Below are 17,267 nucleotides of genomic sequence, written 5' to 3'. Positions count from 1 at the left end.
ATTTATTTTATTAATAGACATAAGAAACACTGCAAATGCTGGAAATTTGGAGAAACACACAAAAAACGCTGGAGGAACTCAGCAAGTTAAGCAGCATTGGTGGAGGGAAATGAATAATCAAAGTTTCAAACCAGGATCCTTCATCAGGATTATCGTGATGAAGTGTGTTGAGCCAAACCATCAACTATTTCTTTCTGTATTTGCTGCCTGACCTGCTGAGTTCCTCCAGCAATTTTTGTACGATACTTTATTAATAAAGTAAATAAAACTCTATAAACAAAAATATATTATAACTCTTCTGCATCTTGTAAGTAAAATATATGAAACTCAGCATAGCACAACCATTACAGGGGCATGGTTTTGGCCAAATTGTATTAGGAATGGCACTGACACCAAATGCTGTAAAACTTACTCAACAAATTCAAAACTCTGATCATAAACAACTTCTTGCCATCTTTGAAATTTTGATTTTACATGCTTCAGCTTTCTCAAATATTCAAATGACCGCATTCCATAACTACCAACAGTTTTCCTGTAGCCCTTCCCTGTCACCTTCTGATTTTGGTCTTCTAGGAATAGGATGGATTTGCCCATTATTTTAAAATCATCAGCTGTAATCAGCTAAATAGACAGTTATCCTTATTCAACATGGCACAATCATCACTAAAAGTATGCCAAGAGACAACATTTGCCTTTTGGAAGAAATACCCATGTTATATTCATTCCAGATTGATTACAAGGCCTTTGTGGAAAGAAAATGCCAAATGAAATAACTCAAATGATCACGGCAGCTTTTAAACTGGAGAAATGGGAAAAGCAAGCACAAATGAGATGGTTTCCTTTTTTCTAAACTTACATGGAAAACAAACTAAAATTGTGCACACATCATATAACCCTACACTATTATAATGTATACACAATACACAAAGATGCAGTAACAGATACATGATCAGCACTCCAGGACATGATCAGTACACAGTAGAATAACGTGCCTATAGATACCATCAACATTTAACATTCTGCCACCAATGAAGGGTGCATAGCCAAGCTCAGATTACAATTTGAGACAAGCATCAATGAAGAAATCTTCATCTCTTGCAAGAATTGACTCACAGTAATTCTTTCAATATTGGCTGCTTGCAGCAAACATACAAAAATATTTGTAAAGTATGGTCCCGTCTTGTCTGTCTGATCCCAGATTCCACATACCCTGCCTGTGCTGACACACGCAGAGCATGGTTCAACAGATAGTGACTGTATCTTGGTACTTGATTACTTGGCCAATCATTCAATACATGTCCAGACAGCGCAAACAGGGTATTTGACTCAGAAAGAACTCAAGAGGCAAGTCAATTTCTGTCCTCCAACAAACACACAATATTCTCTTTCTCAGGAGGAACAGAATAGCACGCACTTAAGTATTCAGAAGAGACATGCCTAGCTTTCTTTAATTTTTCTTCCCCATTTCTGATATTGGCATCAAATCCAAGGAAATGAAATATACAGTTCAGGTGAACGGACTTTAAATGAGAGGAATATGGTGGATTCCAGTTAATTGGGACACATCCAGACCAGTACATTTTAGCACAATTAAGCAGCTGCCCCAATTAGAAGTTTCATAGAAAAATTTAAAAAGTATAAAAAAAGGCAAACTGTTTAATTGAGTAACAAATTATGGCTTTAAATGAAATACAGAACAAATTAGAACACTACAAATACTATCATAGTACTATAAAACTGTATTAGTTCCTAGTACTTATCAACACAGGAATTCATCTGCATCATGTTCTTTTGACTGTAAATGAAAGAGCACAGACACCTGCTGATAATGGACTGCCTTCAAACATTACTTTTGACAACTGCATCCTCCAAATCTTCATTTTCATTGTAACATTCAAGATGATTGTCGATACCTTCAAATTCTTTGCAGTTCCTAACTTGAAATAGTTTCATTTTCACTCTTAGCCGTTTCAGGTATTTCTAAGCCTGAATGTTTGAAGCCACAGTGAGCAAAACAGTTCTGAATTGTCTTACTGCTTATTACTCACTATCAGTGACAAAAAAATCATTGCTTTTGAATACAAGCACACACAAGTGATGCTATTTTAAAACTGTTAATTCTAAGCCAGTGTAGAGTCTAGCGACCACAAAATATGCATGTGACTGACATTAGTTTGAAACTACTTGGCAACAGTCTCCTGTCCCAATTAGGCAGCATAGTGTCTCAAATAAAGGTAGAATCCTGGCTATTTTCTCGATTTGTGTTTGTTCTCTAAGTGTTATCCCAAATAAGAGGCTGCCCTGATTAACCGATGGCCCGATTAACCAGAATCCATTGTATATTACGGATGCCATAATGCTTCAGAAGTGGAACAAGTAACCAGAAGATAATTGAAATTAATAGCTATTGGACAGTTTAAATGCTCGACATGCAAAAATAATAATCATCAAGATTGCCAGTATATAAAGGACAAGGGGAAAAACAATTAAATGACATCTTCCTGATCCTTTTAAAACAATTATGCAAAAACAACTAGGGACAATTACATACTTAAATCAGTAATTAAATTAAAAAGACAATTTCCCGCTGGTGTTTCACTCCTGCATTTCAAATACCTGATCACTTTTTCTTACTGGCAACACCTCACAGTCAGGACTGCCACTATTTCTTTTCTCAGCCTGGTTCCCTTTGAGGTTTGAAAGAGAAGGTGGCAGAGATTTTCTAGCTGCTGCTGTTCTCCAAGTCATTTTGGGGGCAGGCTCTTTGATATCTGCTTGCCTCTCATCTATATGCGGGACTGAATCATTAGTAGCAGGGGCTGCAATAACTGATTTCTGCACTGCTGTCCGATCTCGTGGAGGACTGGATAAATTTTCATGTTGTTTATTTTTCTTCACTTCAAGATTTAATGAGGTTGTTGTATCTGTTGATGTGTCGGGTTTCTGGTCCACATAAATGAAGGTGTACTGTTCTATCCTGTCCTCCCGAGTTAATCTCAATGCATCCTCGACTTGAGATATGCCAACTTCCCACTGAGGGCGGATCCTTTGTGCTATTGGCTTCAGAATCTACAGGGGAAAATGAAAATACATTAAATTATAATCCTCATCTTTCAACACTTAAGAAAAACACACTCATTGGAAGTCTCAAAATTCTGTTTTTTTAAGAAAACTAGAGTGATTTAATTTAAATGTTAGTTACTGAATTATATCTCAGTCATAATCTAAACTAATCATATTTCTTGTCAAATTGTGAAATATTGTTGGGATAACTAAGGTAAAGCAGTTTTTAAACTGGTTCCAATAACCAATTTTTTTTTTTAAACAAGCTACAGACAATTTCTCATGCTGTTCCAAAATAAATCAATAGCCTTAGATCAGAGCATGAACACTGGCCAAAACCTTGCATTTTAAAATGCTACAGATCTATACCTGTAACAGAATATGTAAGAGCTTCACTGCACTTGCTTCTATCAAATATATTCTGAACATAATTTTAGGTTTGAAAAGAAAGGCTGCAATCAACCAGGGGGCATTTCTTGTTAATATTGACACTATAATGGAAAAGAAAGTTTCTCGTAGTAAGGCAGCCAGCTACCTAATCTTGATGCACAGATAAAAGTAATCTTCAAAATTTTACAGATATATTACAAAGTATTGGATGAAATGCTGTTTTAAATTTCTTGGACTAACAGGCTCAAATTACTGCAGGTATTACTTGTGGCTGCCTATCTGATGGTTCTGAATGCAATCAGATCCTTCATTTGTGCCACTACACACATGGGAGTTTCTAGAAGTAACTGAAAATCTACACCCCTTCCCCTTCTGAACCTGTGCACATCTTCCAGCTCTGCCTGCCATTCCCTCCACAACTTCTTGCAAAGCCCATAGATTTTTTGTTGTTGCTTGTTTTTAAACTGATTTTACCTGGAGGAATTTAGATTCAGTGAACTGGCAGACAAACATACATATAGCTTAGGAGCAGGAGTAGGCCACCCAGCCTTTCAAGCCTACTTCATTTTATAAGATATGATTGATTCTGACTAAACTCCATATTCCCATCTACTCGTGGTAACCTTTGACTCCTTGCTTATTAAGTATCTACCTCTGTCTTAAAAAAAATTAAAGATTTTGTTTCCAAAACCCTTGAAGAAAAAGAACTCCAAAGACTTTTGCTGAGAGAAAAAGTTTTATTTTTTTAATTTTATTTCAAAACTCATCCTGTTAACAAATATTCCATAAAGGAATACTTCCCCTATCTTTACCCCATCCTTTAATTGTCCTCTAAAATGCCTCAGCAGATCAGATGAACAGCAAGTCACTAATCCTTGTGTCTCATAAGTGAGCAAAAACATCTCTTAAGAAAGCTAAAGAACAGAACTAACAGTTAAAGGCATGAATGCAAGCTCTTAATTATGAAAACAACTGGAGTTGACATTCACAAATTGTGTTTTCAAGCAATAATGGTCATGTTCTTCAAAGTAGCCTGTCTCTGCTCATGGGAGAGCCTTGAACAAGCAGACATTAGAGGGTATGCATTAAAACCAAAGTATGAAGCAATATTGCAATGGATTGTGAATTGCTGAAATTCATTTACCCTGCAGGGTTGGTGGAATCGGCATTAATGGAGAGAATTAAAAGAGATGGTAGATAAATTTTTGAAAGAAACCAAGAAATTAAGGTCTATGGGGAACTGGCACAAAAGCCAAGATGAAGCAGTTTATCCATTATCATACTGAGTGGAGAAACTAGCATGAGGGCCAGGAGCCGAATGGCCTACTCCTAGTTTATGATTCCACGTGTTTTTAAAACATCTCCACAACTTTGCACTACATCTTCCATTGGATGCTAATGCAATAATGTAATTCTTTTCAAAGCAAGAGATTTGCAAGCTTTCTAAAGGAGTTGAGGGCCAGGGAAATTGTTTATTTTCTTTGCTGTTTCATGGTTCATGGATTCCATTAGCAATGTGATATTTATTGTCCATTCCTAATGGGCTCTGAGCTGTACAAGAAATTCAGAGTCAACCACAGTGGTGCATCCAGACTGCATAAAGGTCAAACCAGAAAAATGATGACATACACCTTCCTTGAAGGATATCAGGTAACACCCAAGCAACAAGGTGGCCGTATCAAAAGGGAAAACTGAGTTCGTGGATTGGACACAAATTTTCAACTAAATAACTTTGGTTAAAATTTTCCAGTGATTTAACTGAGATTCCCACACTTTAAATGATATTCAACTCAGGTCTGACTATGCCCATCATTATAGTTAAGTTTATCATAATGGATACCTTTTGCTTCTCTGCAGCACTGCTGGCTTGTCTGGCAGTATCAGCGACAAGTGCCTCATATTGTGAGCGTCCCTGGTAGGAAGCTACCCTCTTCTCATGGATCCAAGCTCTTTCTGGCACGGTCCCAAAAAATTGCACATGGTATTCACGAGCACCTGAATCGAAAGACCAAAGATTACAATTTATAATGAGAGATCTGAAAGAAAACCAGACTCTGAACATCAAGAAATTTTAAAGTAGGTATGCAAGCTTTAAACAGAAAATAAATAAATTCCTATACTAAAAGAATGTTCAAGACTTGTGTGCAGGTGTGACTTTCATACTAAATGTCTACATATTAAGACAATATGCTACTTCCAGGGAAGCATATTTCTCCAATTAAACAAAATGCCATTGCTTTACAATTATGAAAATATGAACCACAGTATTTAGTACGAAATGTGAATCACAAATTCAAAGTTCAAAGTAAATTTTATTATCAAAGTACATATACGTCTCCATGTACAACTTTGAGGTTCATTTTCCTGTGGGAATACACAGCAAATCTATAGAATATAGAAAGGTACTCAGTGGTGCAGTGTTAACACTGGTTGCTCCATTGCTTTGTCCTTACTGTTCTGTTGATCTAATGAAGTCACTTAACTGAAAGTGGACCAGTTATTGCCATTTATTACACATGGCTGGCAGTACCACACTGAAACTGAGTAATTCAGGGCTCTGCTGTATTGTGATCAGCTTTGTTTTTTCCCCGTATTTTTTCAGCATTTAAGATAAATCTGGATAAGTACATAGATAGGAGGGGTATGGAAGGCTATGCTCCAGGTATTGGTCAATGGGACTAGACAGGTAGAACAGTTCAGCATTGAATAGATGAGCAAGGGCTTGTTTCTCTGCCCTTGTGCGCTATCACTATCTTCAACATTTCTCCACATGACTGTGACTTGTCAGATAAGCTTTGTCAGGCCATTGCAAATACTACGAACAAGCCAATAGTTAAAATATTAGACTGGCTTGTGCTGAGTTAGATCAATTTTCCATCTCCAGAGGAATGGCTTTATGGTGAGAAATCTTAATAAGGAAGTCACTGGATACAGTTTGAACCACAGAGCCATACTCTAGTTTGATAACTCTAAATCCAATAATCTTGAACTTTCATGTGCACAATCCTTTAGTCATCAGGTTTTCAGGAAAAGTGAGTTAACCTGTTGCAATCAGGAGTGAATAAATTGCTAAAACAATAATAAGGAAAAATTAGTAACATCATGCAAAATCTAATTCCATTCGTGCAGATTTTTTGCTGTTTTCACATAGGAAAATAGGATAGGTTGAATTAGTATTCACTTCCTGGTCACACTCCCAGGGAAATATACTAACTTTTGCAAAGGCAGATGAAGGAATTATCAACATAAAATATACTTCATGCTCAAGTAAATTGAAACCACCAAATCTCAATTGAAGACATGATCAATTTATGTTCTGAATTTTCTTAAATAAATGATCTAATAATAAATCCCACAGCGAACAGTTTAACCACTATAAAAGGTATGTTTTTAAACACTAAAAGTGTCAGGTTGCAAACGTAAAGTTACTTGAAACAGAACAAACACCCATGGGAATAGTCTGCAACTGCTCAGGGAAAAAAAGCAAACTTGTGAATAGAGGAATATTGGTGTTGATTGGGGCAAGGGCACAACATCTAATCTTGTATCATGGGTTATGACGATTTGTCACACTATCTTTACCAACCTGTTGTTAGACCTTTCCTATTAGCCCTGGTGTCACTGCTCCCTCTAAACTGCACAGGAGCGCAGTAAATGAAATGCTCCCGTGCGCATGGCCTTTATTACCATGCAGCTGGTATTTTCTTTTATATAATTTAATTATAAAGTGCTGCGCAGTTTTCAGGCCATGAAAAAACTTCCTGCTCAGAGCAATGGCTGATTCGTGCAGCTGTAAAAAATAAATTAGAGGAAATGCTGTCTGGTGTCCTGTTCTTTCCCAAACTTCCTGTAAATTTCCCATTCAGGGATAAGTGCAGTTCCTTTTTCAAAGCTGCTACTGATTTTGTCTCTATTTCTCATGTGACCTGGGAGCACAACTTGCCTTATCATTTTTATAAATTTTCACTTTTTTGAGTCATACGGGGTTGACTAAATCCCATCATCAAAATGACAGAGCTAATCAAATCATGTACTGTATTTATGTTGATATAAAAGCTATACTGCAATTTGCAGCATTTCCAATAATATACAATTTAGAATTAGGGACTATAACAAACTTACCTGATATTTGGGAGTTTTGAAGTTCAAAGTATATTTATACAACCTTGGGATTCATCTCCTTACAGGCAGCCACAAAGAAACCCAGTGGAACCCATTTAAAAAAAACTGTCAAACACCCAATGTGCAGAAGAAAAACAAATCATGCAAACAATAAAAGCAAATAACATTCAGAACTGAAGTTCACAAAAGTGAGTCCATAGCCACGAAGCCCATCATTACTAAGCCAATTCATGAGCCCATTAGTTGCAGGCCACAGCCTCAATTCAGCGCAGAGATGAGAGTAAACTTCGCTGAGTAGTGAGCTGAATCAGCTCATCCTTCACCTCCATCCTCAACACTCTGAACTTTTCAATCTGGCCCAACACTTAAAAATCAGACAAAGCTCATGTCATTCCTCACTCTCGGAGCTGGGCCCTGCCACTTCTCTTGGGCCCATGACCTGCTGCCTTGATTCTGCCCGACACTTAAATCTGTCAAACCTCAGGTATTTCCTCATCCTCGTGCCAGAGCTTGGTCATCACCGCCTCGAATGACCTCTGTTCTGCCACATCAAATCCACACGTCGTAAGTCCCCTTTAACAATGGCTCATTCCTCATTCTCAGGCCCAGGCCCCACAACCTCAATTCAGCCTATACACATCACACGACATCTGTCCTGCACCTTCTGGACTTCAGTTCACAGCATAAAAATGCCAGGTCGTACAGGCAGTTCAAAAGCTCAACTCCGAAAGGGAAGTGACAGGCTATTGATTGCAGTGATCATATCAGAGAAACAGTGTGATTAATACAGTAACTTATTTGTTTCATTTGCTTCCAACAAGTCGGTGTCTTCACAAGTGTCATCTTAAACTGGAAGTTCTTTTAACCATATAACAATTAGAGCACGGAAACAGGGTATCTCGGCTCTTCTAGTCCGTGCCGAACGCTCTCAACTAGTCCCACCTACCTGCACTCAGCCCATAACCCTCTATTCCTTTCCTGTCCATATACCTATCCAATTTTTTTTAAATGACAAAATTGAACCTGCCTCTACCACTTCTATTGGAAGCTCGTTCCACACAGCTACCACTCTGAGTAAAGAAGTTCCCCCTTGTGTTACCCCTATACTTTTGCCCCTTAACTCTCAACTCATGTCCTCTTGTTTGAATCTCCCTTACTCTCAATGGAAAAAGCCTATCCATGTCAACACTATCTATCCCCCTCATAATTTTAAATACCTCTATCAAGGCCCCCCTTCAACCTTCTATGCTCCAAAGAATAAAGACCTAATTTGTTCAACCTTTCTCTGTGCTGAAACCCAGGTAACATCCTAGTAAATCTTCTCTGTATTCTATTTTGTTGATATCTTTCCTATAATTCAGTGACCATAACTGTACACAGTCCTCCAAATTTGGCCTCACCAATGCCTTGTACAATTTCAATATTACATCCCAACTCCTATACTCAATGCTCAAATTTATAAAGGCCAGCATACCAAAAGCTTTCTTCACCACCCTATCCACATGAGATTCCACCTTCAGGGAACTATGCACCATTATTCCTAGATCACTCTGTTCTGCATTCCTCAATGCCCTACCATTTACCATGTATGTCCTATTTTGATTATTCCTACCAAAATGTAGCACCTCACACTCCATCTGTCATCTTTCAGCCCACTCTTCTAACTGTCCTAAATCTCTCTGCAAGCTTTGAAAACCTACTTCATTATCCACGATGCCACCTATCTTAGTATCATCTGCATACTTACTAATCCAATTTACCACCCCAACATCCAGATCATTAATGTATATGACAAACAACACTGGACCCAGTACAGATCCCTGAGGCACACCACTAGTCACCGGCCTCCAACCTGAGAAACAGTTATCCACCACTACTCTCTGGCATCTCCCATCCAGCCACTGTTGAATCCATTTTACTACCTCAATATTAATACCTAACAATTAAACCTTCCTAACTAACCTTCCGTGTGGAACCTTATCAAAGGCCTTACTTGAAGTCCATATAGACAACATCCATTGCTTTACCTTCATCAACTTTCCTAGTAACATCTTCAAAAAAATTCAATAAGATTTGTCAAACATGACCTTACCAAAATCCATGTTGACTGCTCCTAATCAGACCCTGTCTATCTAGATAATCATATATACCATCTCTAAGAATACATTCCATTAATTTACCCACCACTGACTTCAAACTTACAGGCCGATAATTGCTAGGTTTATTCTTAGAACCTTCTTTAAACAATGGCAACACATGGGCAATACGCTAATCCTCCGGCACCATCCCCATTTCTAATGACATTTGAACTATTTCTGTCAGAGCCCCTGCTATTTCTGCACTAACTTCCCTCAAGGTCCCAGGGAATATCCTGTCAGGACCTGGAGACTTATCCACTTTTATATTCTTTAAAAGCTCTAGTTTCTTGGTAAAGTTTCTTTTGAAAAGCACAAAGCTAAGGATTTTCCAGTGAATACTTGATTAGAATGATTGACACAATCTTTTGGTGATCAGTGATCAACGTAGTTAATGGAAAGTGGCTTGAACTTACAGTTGGCTTCTATATTTTGGGCAAATTCAGAATACTATTTTAGCCAACGAACAAGGTTGTACCTTGCAAAAGATATTGTCTAGAGACAAAATCAATGCACAATTTCAGTAGATTCTCTGTAACATATCAAAAAGCAATGGGCTGAATGGCCAAATTCTTCTCCAATATTTTATGGTCCAGATCGGGGGTCGGCAACCCGCGGCTCCGGAGCCACATGCGACTCTTTTACATCTGTGATGCGGCTCCCTGTTGCTTTGGGAAATAATTGGTCAGTATTTAATTAAAATGTATTTTATGTTAGTTTGTTAGTTTTTGAAATGTAATTCTAAATTTGAAGATTATGGTGATCTTGTACAATCTAAATAAGACGTTGTGGCGACATTGGAACCGGCTCACAATTAGCCATCGTTCAGGCTAAGGGAGATAGCCTACGGGGGTCTGTGAGTATGTGTCTTTTGCAGCATGTGCGCCCACGGGGGGGCGGGTTGAGGGAGGCTTAAAAGCAAGGCTGTTTAGTTCGAATAAAGCTATCTTTGACTGCAGTTTACTGACTGCGTGTAGCACACCGCTACAACATGTTTTTATCGCTGGCTGTCCAGAGGGGAGGTGCTGAAATGCTTTGTCGCGTGTCTGGAAGAAGTGAAAACGTTCCTGGGCAGCAAAGGGCTCACCTTTCCTGAGCTGGAACAGCCAGAGTGGCTGGAAAAGCTACACTTCATGGTAGACATGACAGCGCACCTGAACACGCTGAACACAGCTCTTTAGGGGAAAGGACCTACAGCCCTACACATGTTGGAGGATGTTTTGGCATTCGAGCGCAAGTTGACAGTGCTTGCCAGAGATCTACAGAAAGGCACATTGTCTCACTGCCCCAATTTGAGAGAGTTCAAACAAGGTCACGACATGATAAATTCGGAGTATTTACATTCTGCAATCATCGCAATGCAAACATCGTTTGGGAAACGCTTCTGTGAGTTCAGTGAGGAAAAAAACACATTATCCTTCCCGGTCACTCCCCTAAGCATCGATCCATCCCTACTGAATACGACTGCATTGTCAGGTGTGAGTCAACCTGACCAAGTATGATAAATATTTTAATTGCCTATTATTTTACGTATATTCATATGTTTTCATTGTTCAGTGAAATAGTCCTTTTATTTTTCAGGTTGACAGCTGGCTGACGTTATTTTTGGTTTGCTGCTGGCGGCAAATTTAAGTTTGGCGTTTTTCATAAATACAAGAAGGACTCAAATAGACATTGAGTATTTTACTTAAAAGTAACCTTCAACCCAACGTCTTTTTTTCGGAGTTCAAAATGTTTTTGTTGCATGCAGAAATGTAATTTCGTTTTCTCTGCAGGAGTTCATCAATTTCATAAATGCAACACATTATAGTTTGTTTATACATAGCATAAAGGCAAAAAAAAAACGTTGTATGCAGTGTTATTTCATTTTAAATGTCAAACGGGTTTTGCGGCTCCCAGTGTTTTCTTTTCTGTGGGAAACGGGTCCAAGTGGCTCTTTCAGTGGTAAAGGTTGCTGACCCCTGGTCTAGATGAAATGTATTTCCATATTGTTTCAGATGAATACAGAAAACACTGGAGTCATTTAAAAACCAAATAGAACTTCCAGTGAGGGAAGAGAATCTGCAGACTCCTCCGGGGTGAAGCAAATGTCTGCCTCCGAGATCTTAAAAATGTGTGGGAACTTGTGTTCCTGTTTATATTTATTGCTGCACTGCCAATGTAACTTATGACATAGTGACCACAATAATTTACAGCAAGCCTTATGTTTCACAATAACAGTTATAAAAGGCTAAAAACAAGGCTAAGCATTGGACATCATGTAAACCGACAGCAATTCATTCCAACAAAAGCAATAGTTGGTAATTTCCAGAGAAATTCCCTCAACAAGCTTATTGCTGAATTAGTCCCACACCAAAAGCTGAAATACAGTACTCTATCGATAGCTGGTTAATTCAAAGGAAGAGTTTTGCTTCAAGGGAAACCTCATAATGCCAGTTATTCTTGTTACCTCTTGTGTTGATCTTGGTATGAACCTGCAGTAACGGATCACAGGACACCATACAAGGCCACCAGGGATAAGTGCCAACCTTAGTCCACACCAAGTCTCCAACCTGGTAAAACGTTGAAACTACCAACTGATTTCCAGAGTCTGGTAACTGATAGGCCTGAAACAGAGAAGATGACAAGTTTAATAAACAGGATGTTATCACAGCAGATTATTTTGGCACAAGCACAGGGCAGGAAGCTAAAATACTTTGCTTTCAAAAGCTTTGCATGGCCAGAAATTAGGAAGCAAAGACCAGAGCAAAACAAAGACCATAAGACACAGGAGTAGAATCAGGCCATTCAGCCCATTGGGTCTGCTCCACCATTTCATCATGATTGATCCATTTTCCCTCAACGCCATTCTTCTGCCTTCTTCCCATAATCTTTCATGCCCTGACTAATCAAGAACCTATCAACCTCTGCCTTAAATACACCCAATGACCTGGCCTCCATGGCCTCCTGTGACAACAAATCCCACAGATTCACCACCCTCTGTCTAAAGGAATTCCTCCTTATTTCCATTCTAAATGGAAATCCCTCTCAGGCTGTGCCTCTGGTCCCAGACTCCCCCTCTATAGGAAACATTCTCTCCACATTCACTCTATTTAGGCCTATCAACAACATTGAATTGAATTGACTTTATTTCTTACACCCTTCATATACACGAGGAGTAAAAATCTTTATGTTACGTTTCCGTCTAAATCTGCAATGTATAGTAATTTGTAATAAATAGTATGCACAACAGGACAGTCAATATAGCATAGAAATACAATTGTATTAGCGCGAATTAATCAGTCCGACGGCCTGTTGGAAGAAGCTGTCCTGGAGCCTGTTGGTCCTGCTATTATGCTGCGGTACCGTTTCCAAGATGGTAGCAGCTGGAACAGTTTGTGGTTGGTGTGACTCAGATCCACAATGATCCTTCTGGCCCTTTTTACCCACCTGCCTCTGCAAATGTCCTGAATAGTGGGAAGTTCATATCTACAGATCCGCTGGGCTGTCCACGCCACTCTCTGCAGAGTCCTGTGATTGAGGAGGAAGTACAGTTCCCATACCAAGCAATGATGTAGCCAGTCAGGATGCTCTCAATTGTGCTCCTGTAGAAAGTCCTTAGGATTTGGAGACACGTGCCAAACTTCCTCAACCGTCTGAGGTGAAAGAGGTGCTGTTGAGCTTTTGTCACCACACAGCCAGAACGTACAGACCACCTGAGATCCTCAGTGATGTGTATGCCGAGGAACTTAAAGCTGTTCACCCTCTCAACCCCAGATCCATTGATGTTAATTGGGGTTAGCCTGTCTCCATTCCTCCTGTAACCCACAACCAGCTCCTTTGTTTTTGTGACATCGAGGGACCAAGATTACTTCCTTGACATGACTGTGTCAAGGTGATGAGTTCTCTGTAGGCTGCCTCATTATCATTTGAGATAAGGCCAATCAATGTTGTGTCGTCAGCAAACTTAATTATTAGATGGAGCTGTAGGTGGTGACAGTCATGGATAAACAGAGAGTAAAGGAGGGTGGCTTAGGACACAGCCCTGAGGGGCAGCTGTGTTGAGGGTCAGAGGGATAGGTAGGTTTCAATGAGATCTTGCTTCATTCTTCTAACTTCTAACAACTAAGGCCTAGATTCAAACGCTTCTCATACAACAATCATTTAATTCCCAGACTCATTCTCGTGAACTTCCTCTGAACCCTCTCCGATGTCAGCACATTCTTTCTAGATAACTGTTCTCAATGCACCAAATGAGGCCTCACCAGTGCCTTATTAGGACTTAGCATTACATCCTTGCTTTTATATTCTAGTCCTCTCAAAATGAATACTAACATTGCAATTGGATTCCTCACCACCAACTAAACCTGAAAGTTAACCTTTAGGACTTCCAAGTCCTTTGACGGCTCGGATTTTCAAATTTTCTCCCACTTAGGAAACAGTATATCTAGTACAGGGGATTTATCAACCTTCAGTCCTTTCAGCTTCCCAAGCACCTTCTTGCTAGTAATAGCAACTGCGCACACTTCTGCCCCGACACTCTCGAACTTCCAGCATACTGCAAATGTTTTATACTGTAAAGACTGATACAAGATACTTACTCAGTTTGTCCGCTATTTCCTTGAGCCCCATTACTACCTCTCCATCGTCATTTTTTAGCAGTCCTATATCTACTCTTAACTCTCTTTATGCATCTGAAAAAACATTTTAAATCCTCTTTGATATTACTGGCTAGCTTACCTTCATATTCATCTTTGCCCTCCTTTTAGCTTTTTAGTTGACTTCTGTTGATTTTTAAAAGCTTCCCAATCCTCTAACCTCCAACTAGATTTTGCTATTATATGCCCTCTCTTTTGCTTTTACATTAGCTTTGACTTCCCTCGTCAGCCACATTTGTATCATACTGCCTTGACAATACTACTTCTATGAGATGGAAATATCCCGTGCCTTCTGAATTGCTCCCAGAAACTCCAGCCATTGCTGTCGTCATTGCTGCTGTGCCCCCATCCAATCAAACAGTTCCACTCTCACGCCTCTGCAATTCCCTTTACTCCACTGTAATATTGAAATACCTGACTTTAAATTCTCCATCTCAAATTGCAGGGTGAATTCTATTATATTACAATCATCGTCTCCTAAAGGTTCCTTTACCTTAAGCTCCCTAATCATTACACAACACCCAATCCAGAATCGCCTTTTCCCAAATGGGCTCAACCACAAGCTGCTTTAAAAAGCTATCTCATAGGCATTCTACAAATTACATCTCTTAATTTCCTACATCTATCTACATATTGAAATCCCTCATGGCATTGCACTTTTTACATGCCTTTTCTGTTTCCTGTTGTAATCTGTAGCCCATGTCCTGGCTACGGTTTGGAGGATTGTATATTATTCTCATAAGGGTCTTTTTGCCCTTGCAGTTTCTTAACTTTACCCACAAGGATTCTACATCTTCCTATCAAGGTCAATTCTTTCTAAGGATTTGATTTCATTTTTTTTTAAATCAACAGCCATGCCAACCCCTCTGCCTACCTGCCTGCCCTTTGATACAATGTGTTCCCTTGGATATTATGCTCCCAACTATACAACTTCTCTTAGCCATGACTCAGATATCCACAACGTCATACCTGCTAATTTCTAACTATGCTGCAAGATCATCTATCTTATTCTGTATAATGCATGCATTCAAATACACCTTCAGTCCTGTATTCAGTCTGCATTTGTCATCCTTTTCCATTTTAACCCCATGTTATACTGTACTCATCCTACTGACTGTAATGTTACCCTATTATTTGCCCGTCCTGCTTGACAGTCTCACACCACCTGCTTGTATACCAACTGCACCATCCTCAGCCCTATTACTCCAATTCCCAATCCCTCGCCAAATTAAGTCAAACCCTCCCCAAAAGTTCGACCAAACCTGCCTACAAGGCTATTAGTTCCCCTTGGGTACAAGTGCAACCCAGCCCTTTTGTACAAGTCATACCTTGATCCCATTGATCCAGAATCTGAAGGCCTGCCCCCTGCGCTAGATCCTCAGCCACACATTCTTCTGCCAAATCATCCTATTCTTACCCTCACTGGTGTGTAACACAGGCAGCAATCCAGAGATTACTACCCAGGAAGTCCCACTTTTCAGCTTTCTACCTAACTCCCTGAATTCTCTCTTCAGGACATCCTCCCTTTTCCTACCTATGTCATTGTTACCAATATATACCAAGACTTCTGGCTGCTCATCCTCCTCCTTTAGAATGCTGTGGACCCGATACAAGACATCCCTGACCCTGGCACCTGGGAGACAACATGCCATCTGCAAGTCTGTCATGTCCACAGAATCTCATATCTGCTCCTCTAACAATGGAATCCCCATCATTACTGCAGTCCTCTTTTTCCCACCTCCCTTATGAATCACAGTGCCAGAGACCCAGATGCTGTGGCTCCCCCAGTAGGTCATCCTCCTCAACAGAATCCACAGCAATATATTTATTATTGAAGGGAAATGGCAATCTTCGAAAGCTCTTTTGAAAACTTTGCAAAGACAAGTTTCCAGAGATAGTACATAGAAAGAAAACCCAACAAAATTTCCCCTTTAGTAGTAACTAATGACCTTTTCTGTACTGTGGTTGGAAGCACATGTGACTCAAAGAAACAGAAATCACATCCCTGCCGAACAAGGTGCCTTACTGAGAAAGTCCAATGACCATCTACACCTTTCCATTAACCTATCCACACATTTACATACTGTAATGTATCCACCTCTGTCACTTCTTCTGGCAGCTCAGCCACCACCTATTGTATGGAAAAACTTGCCCCTCAGGTCTTAGCTTTCCTTTCTCACCTTAAACTTTTGGTTTCAGACTACCTCAAGGGCCAAACTGTCCCGAGCCATCAGAGGGGCAAAGCGTGCATATGCCCAGCTAATCCACAGTTACTTCCAGGACAGCGGTGACACGCGGCGCATGTGGAAGGGCATCCAGGACATCACCAATTACAAGACAACATCACCTGACTGTGCAGGTGATGCCTCCCTCCCAAATGCGCTGAATAACTTCTACGCCCGGTTTGAGGTGGAAAATGACGTGGCGGCGAGGAAGTCCACCCCTCCTGCGAATGACCAGGTGCTGTGTCTCTCCATGGCCGATGTGAGAAGAACCCTGTGCAGGGTCAACCCACGGAAGGCTGCTGGATCAGACAACATCCCTGGTAGACTGCTCAAAGGATGTGCAGACCAGCTAGCAGATGTTATCACTGACATCTTCAACATCTCCCTGAGCAGCGCCACCATTACAACATGCTTCAAGGCCGCCACCATCGTCCCTGTGCCAAAGAAGTTTTCAGCGTCCTGCCTAAATGACTACCATCCCGTTGCACTTACATCCATCATCATGAACTGTTTCGAGAGGCTCGTCATGAGGCATATCAAGACCCTGCTACACCCCTCACTGGACCTCCTGCAGTTTGCGTACCGTCCCAACCGCTCAACAGATGACACCATTGCCACCACCCTCCACCTGGCCCTAACCCACCTGGACAAAAAAGACACATACGTTCGGATGCTATTCTTAGACTTTAGTTCAG

The 17,267-nt window shown here is 40.1% G+C and overlaps 1 protein-coding gene across 4 annotated transcripts in view; it reads right to left on the bottom strand.

Moving 5' to 3' along the window:
- nsd3 (nuclear receptor binding SET domain protein 3) overlaps nt 1-17,267 on the bottom strand; it is a 109,238-nt gene that overhangs the window by 59,431 nt on the left and 32,540 nt on the right. For all 4 annotated transcript variants that reach the window (XM_059966420.1, XM_059966401.1, XM_059966430.1 and 1 more), the window contains exons 3-5: nt 12,160-12,316; nt 5,294-5,448; nt 2,617-3,069 (exon numbers count right to left, since the gene is read on the bottom strand). In XM_059966420.1, coding sequence (XP_059822403.1) covers nt 2,617-3,069; nt 5,294-5,448; nt 12,160-12,316 — 765 coding nt within the window. The remainder of the gene's footprint in view (nt 1-2,616; nt 3,070-5,293; nt 5,449-12,159; nt 12,317-17,267) is intronic.

Source organism: Hypanus sabinus, chromosome 1 (genome assembly GCF_030144855.1).
Source record: "Hypanus sabinus isolate sHypSab1 chromosome 1, sHypSab1.hap1, whole genome shotgun sequence".
Classification (NCBI taxonomy): Eukaryota; Metazoa; Chordata; class Chondrichthyes; order Myliobatiformes; family Dasyatidae; genus Hypanus; species Hypanus sabinus.
This window is presented reverse-complemented; position numbering and strand designations above follow the sequence as displayed.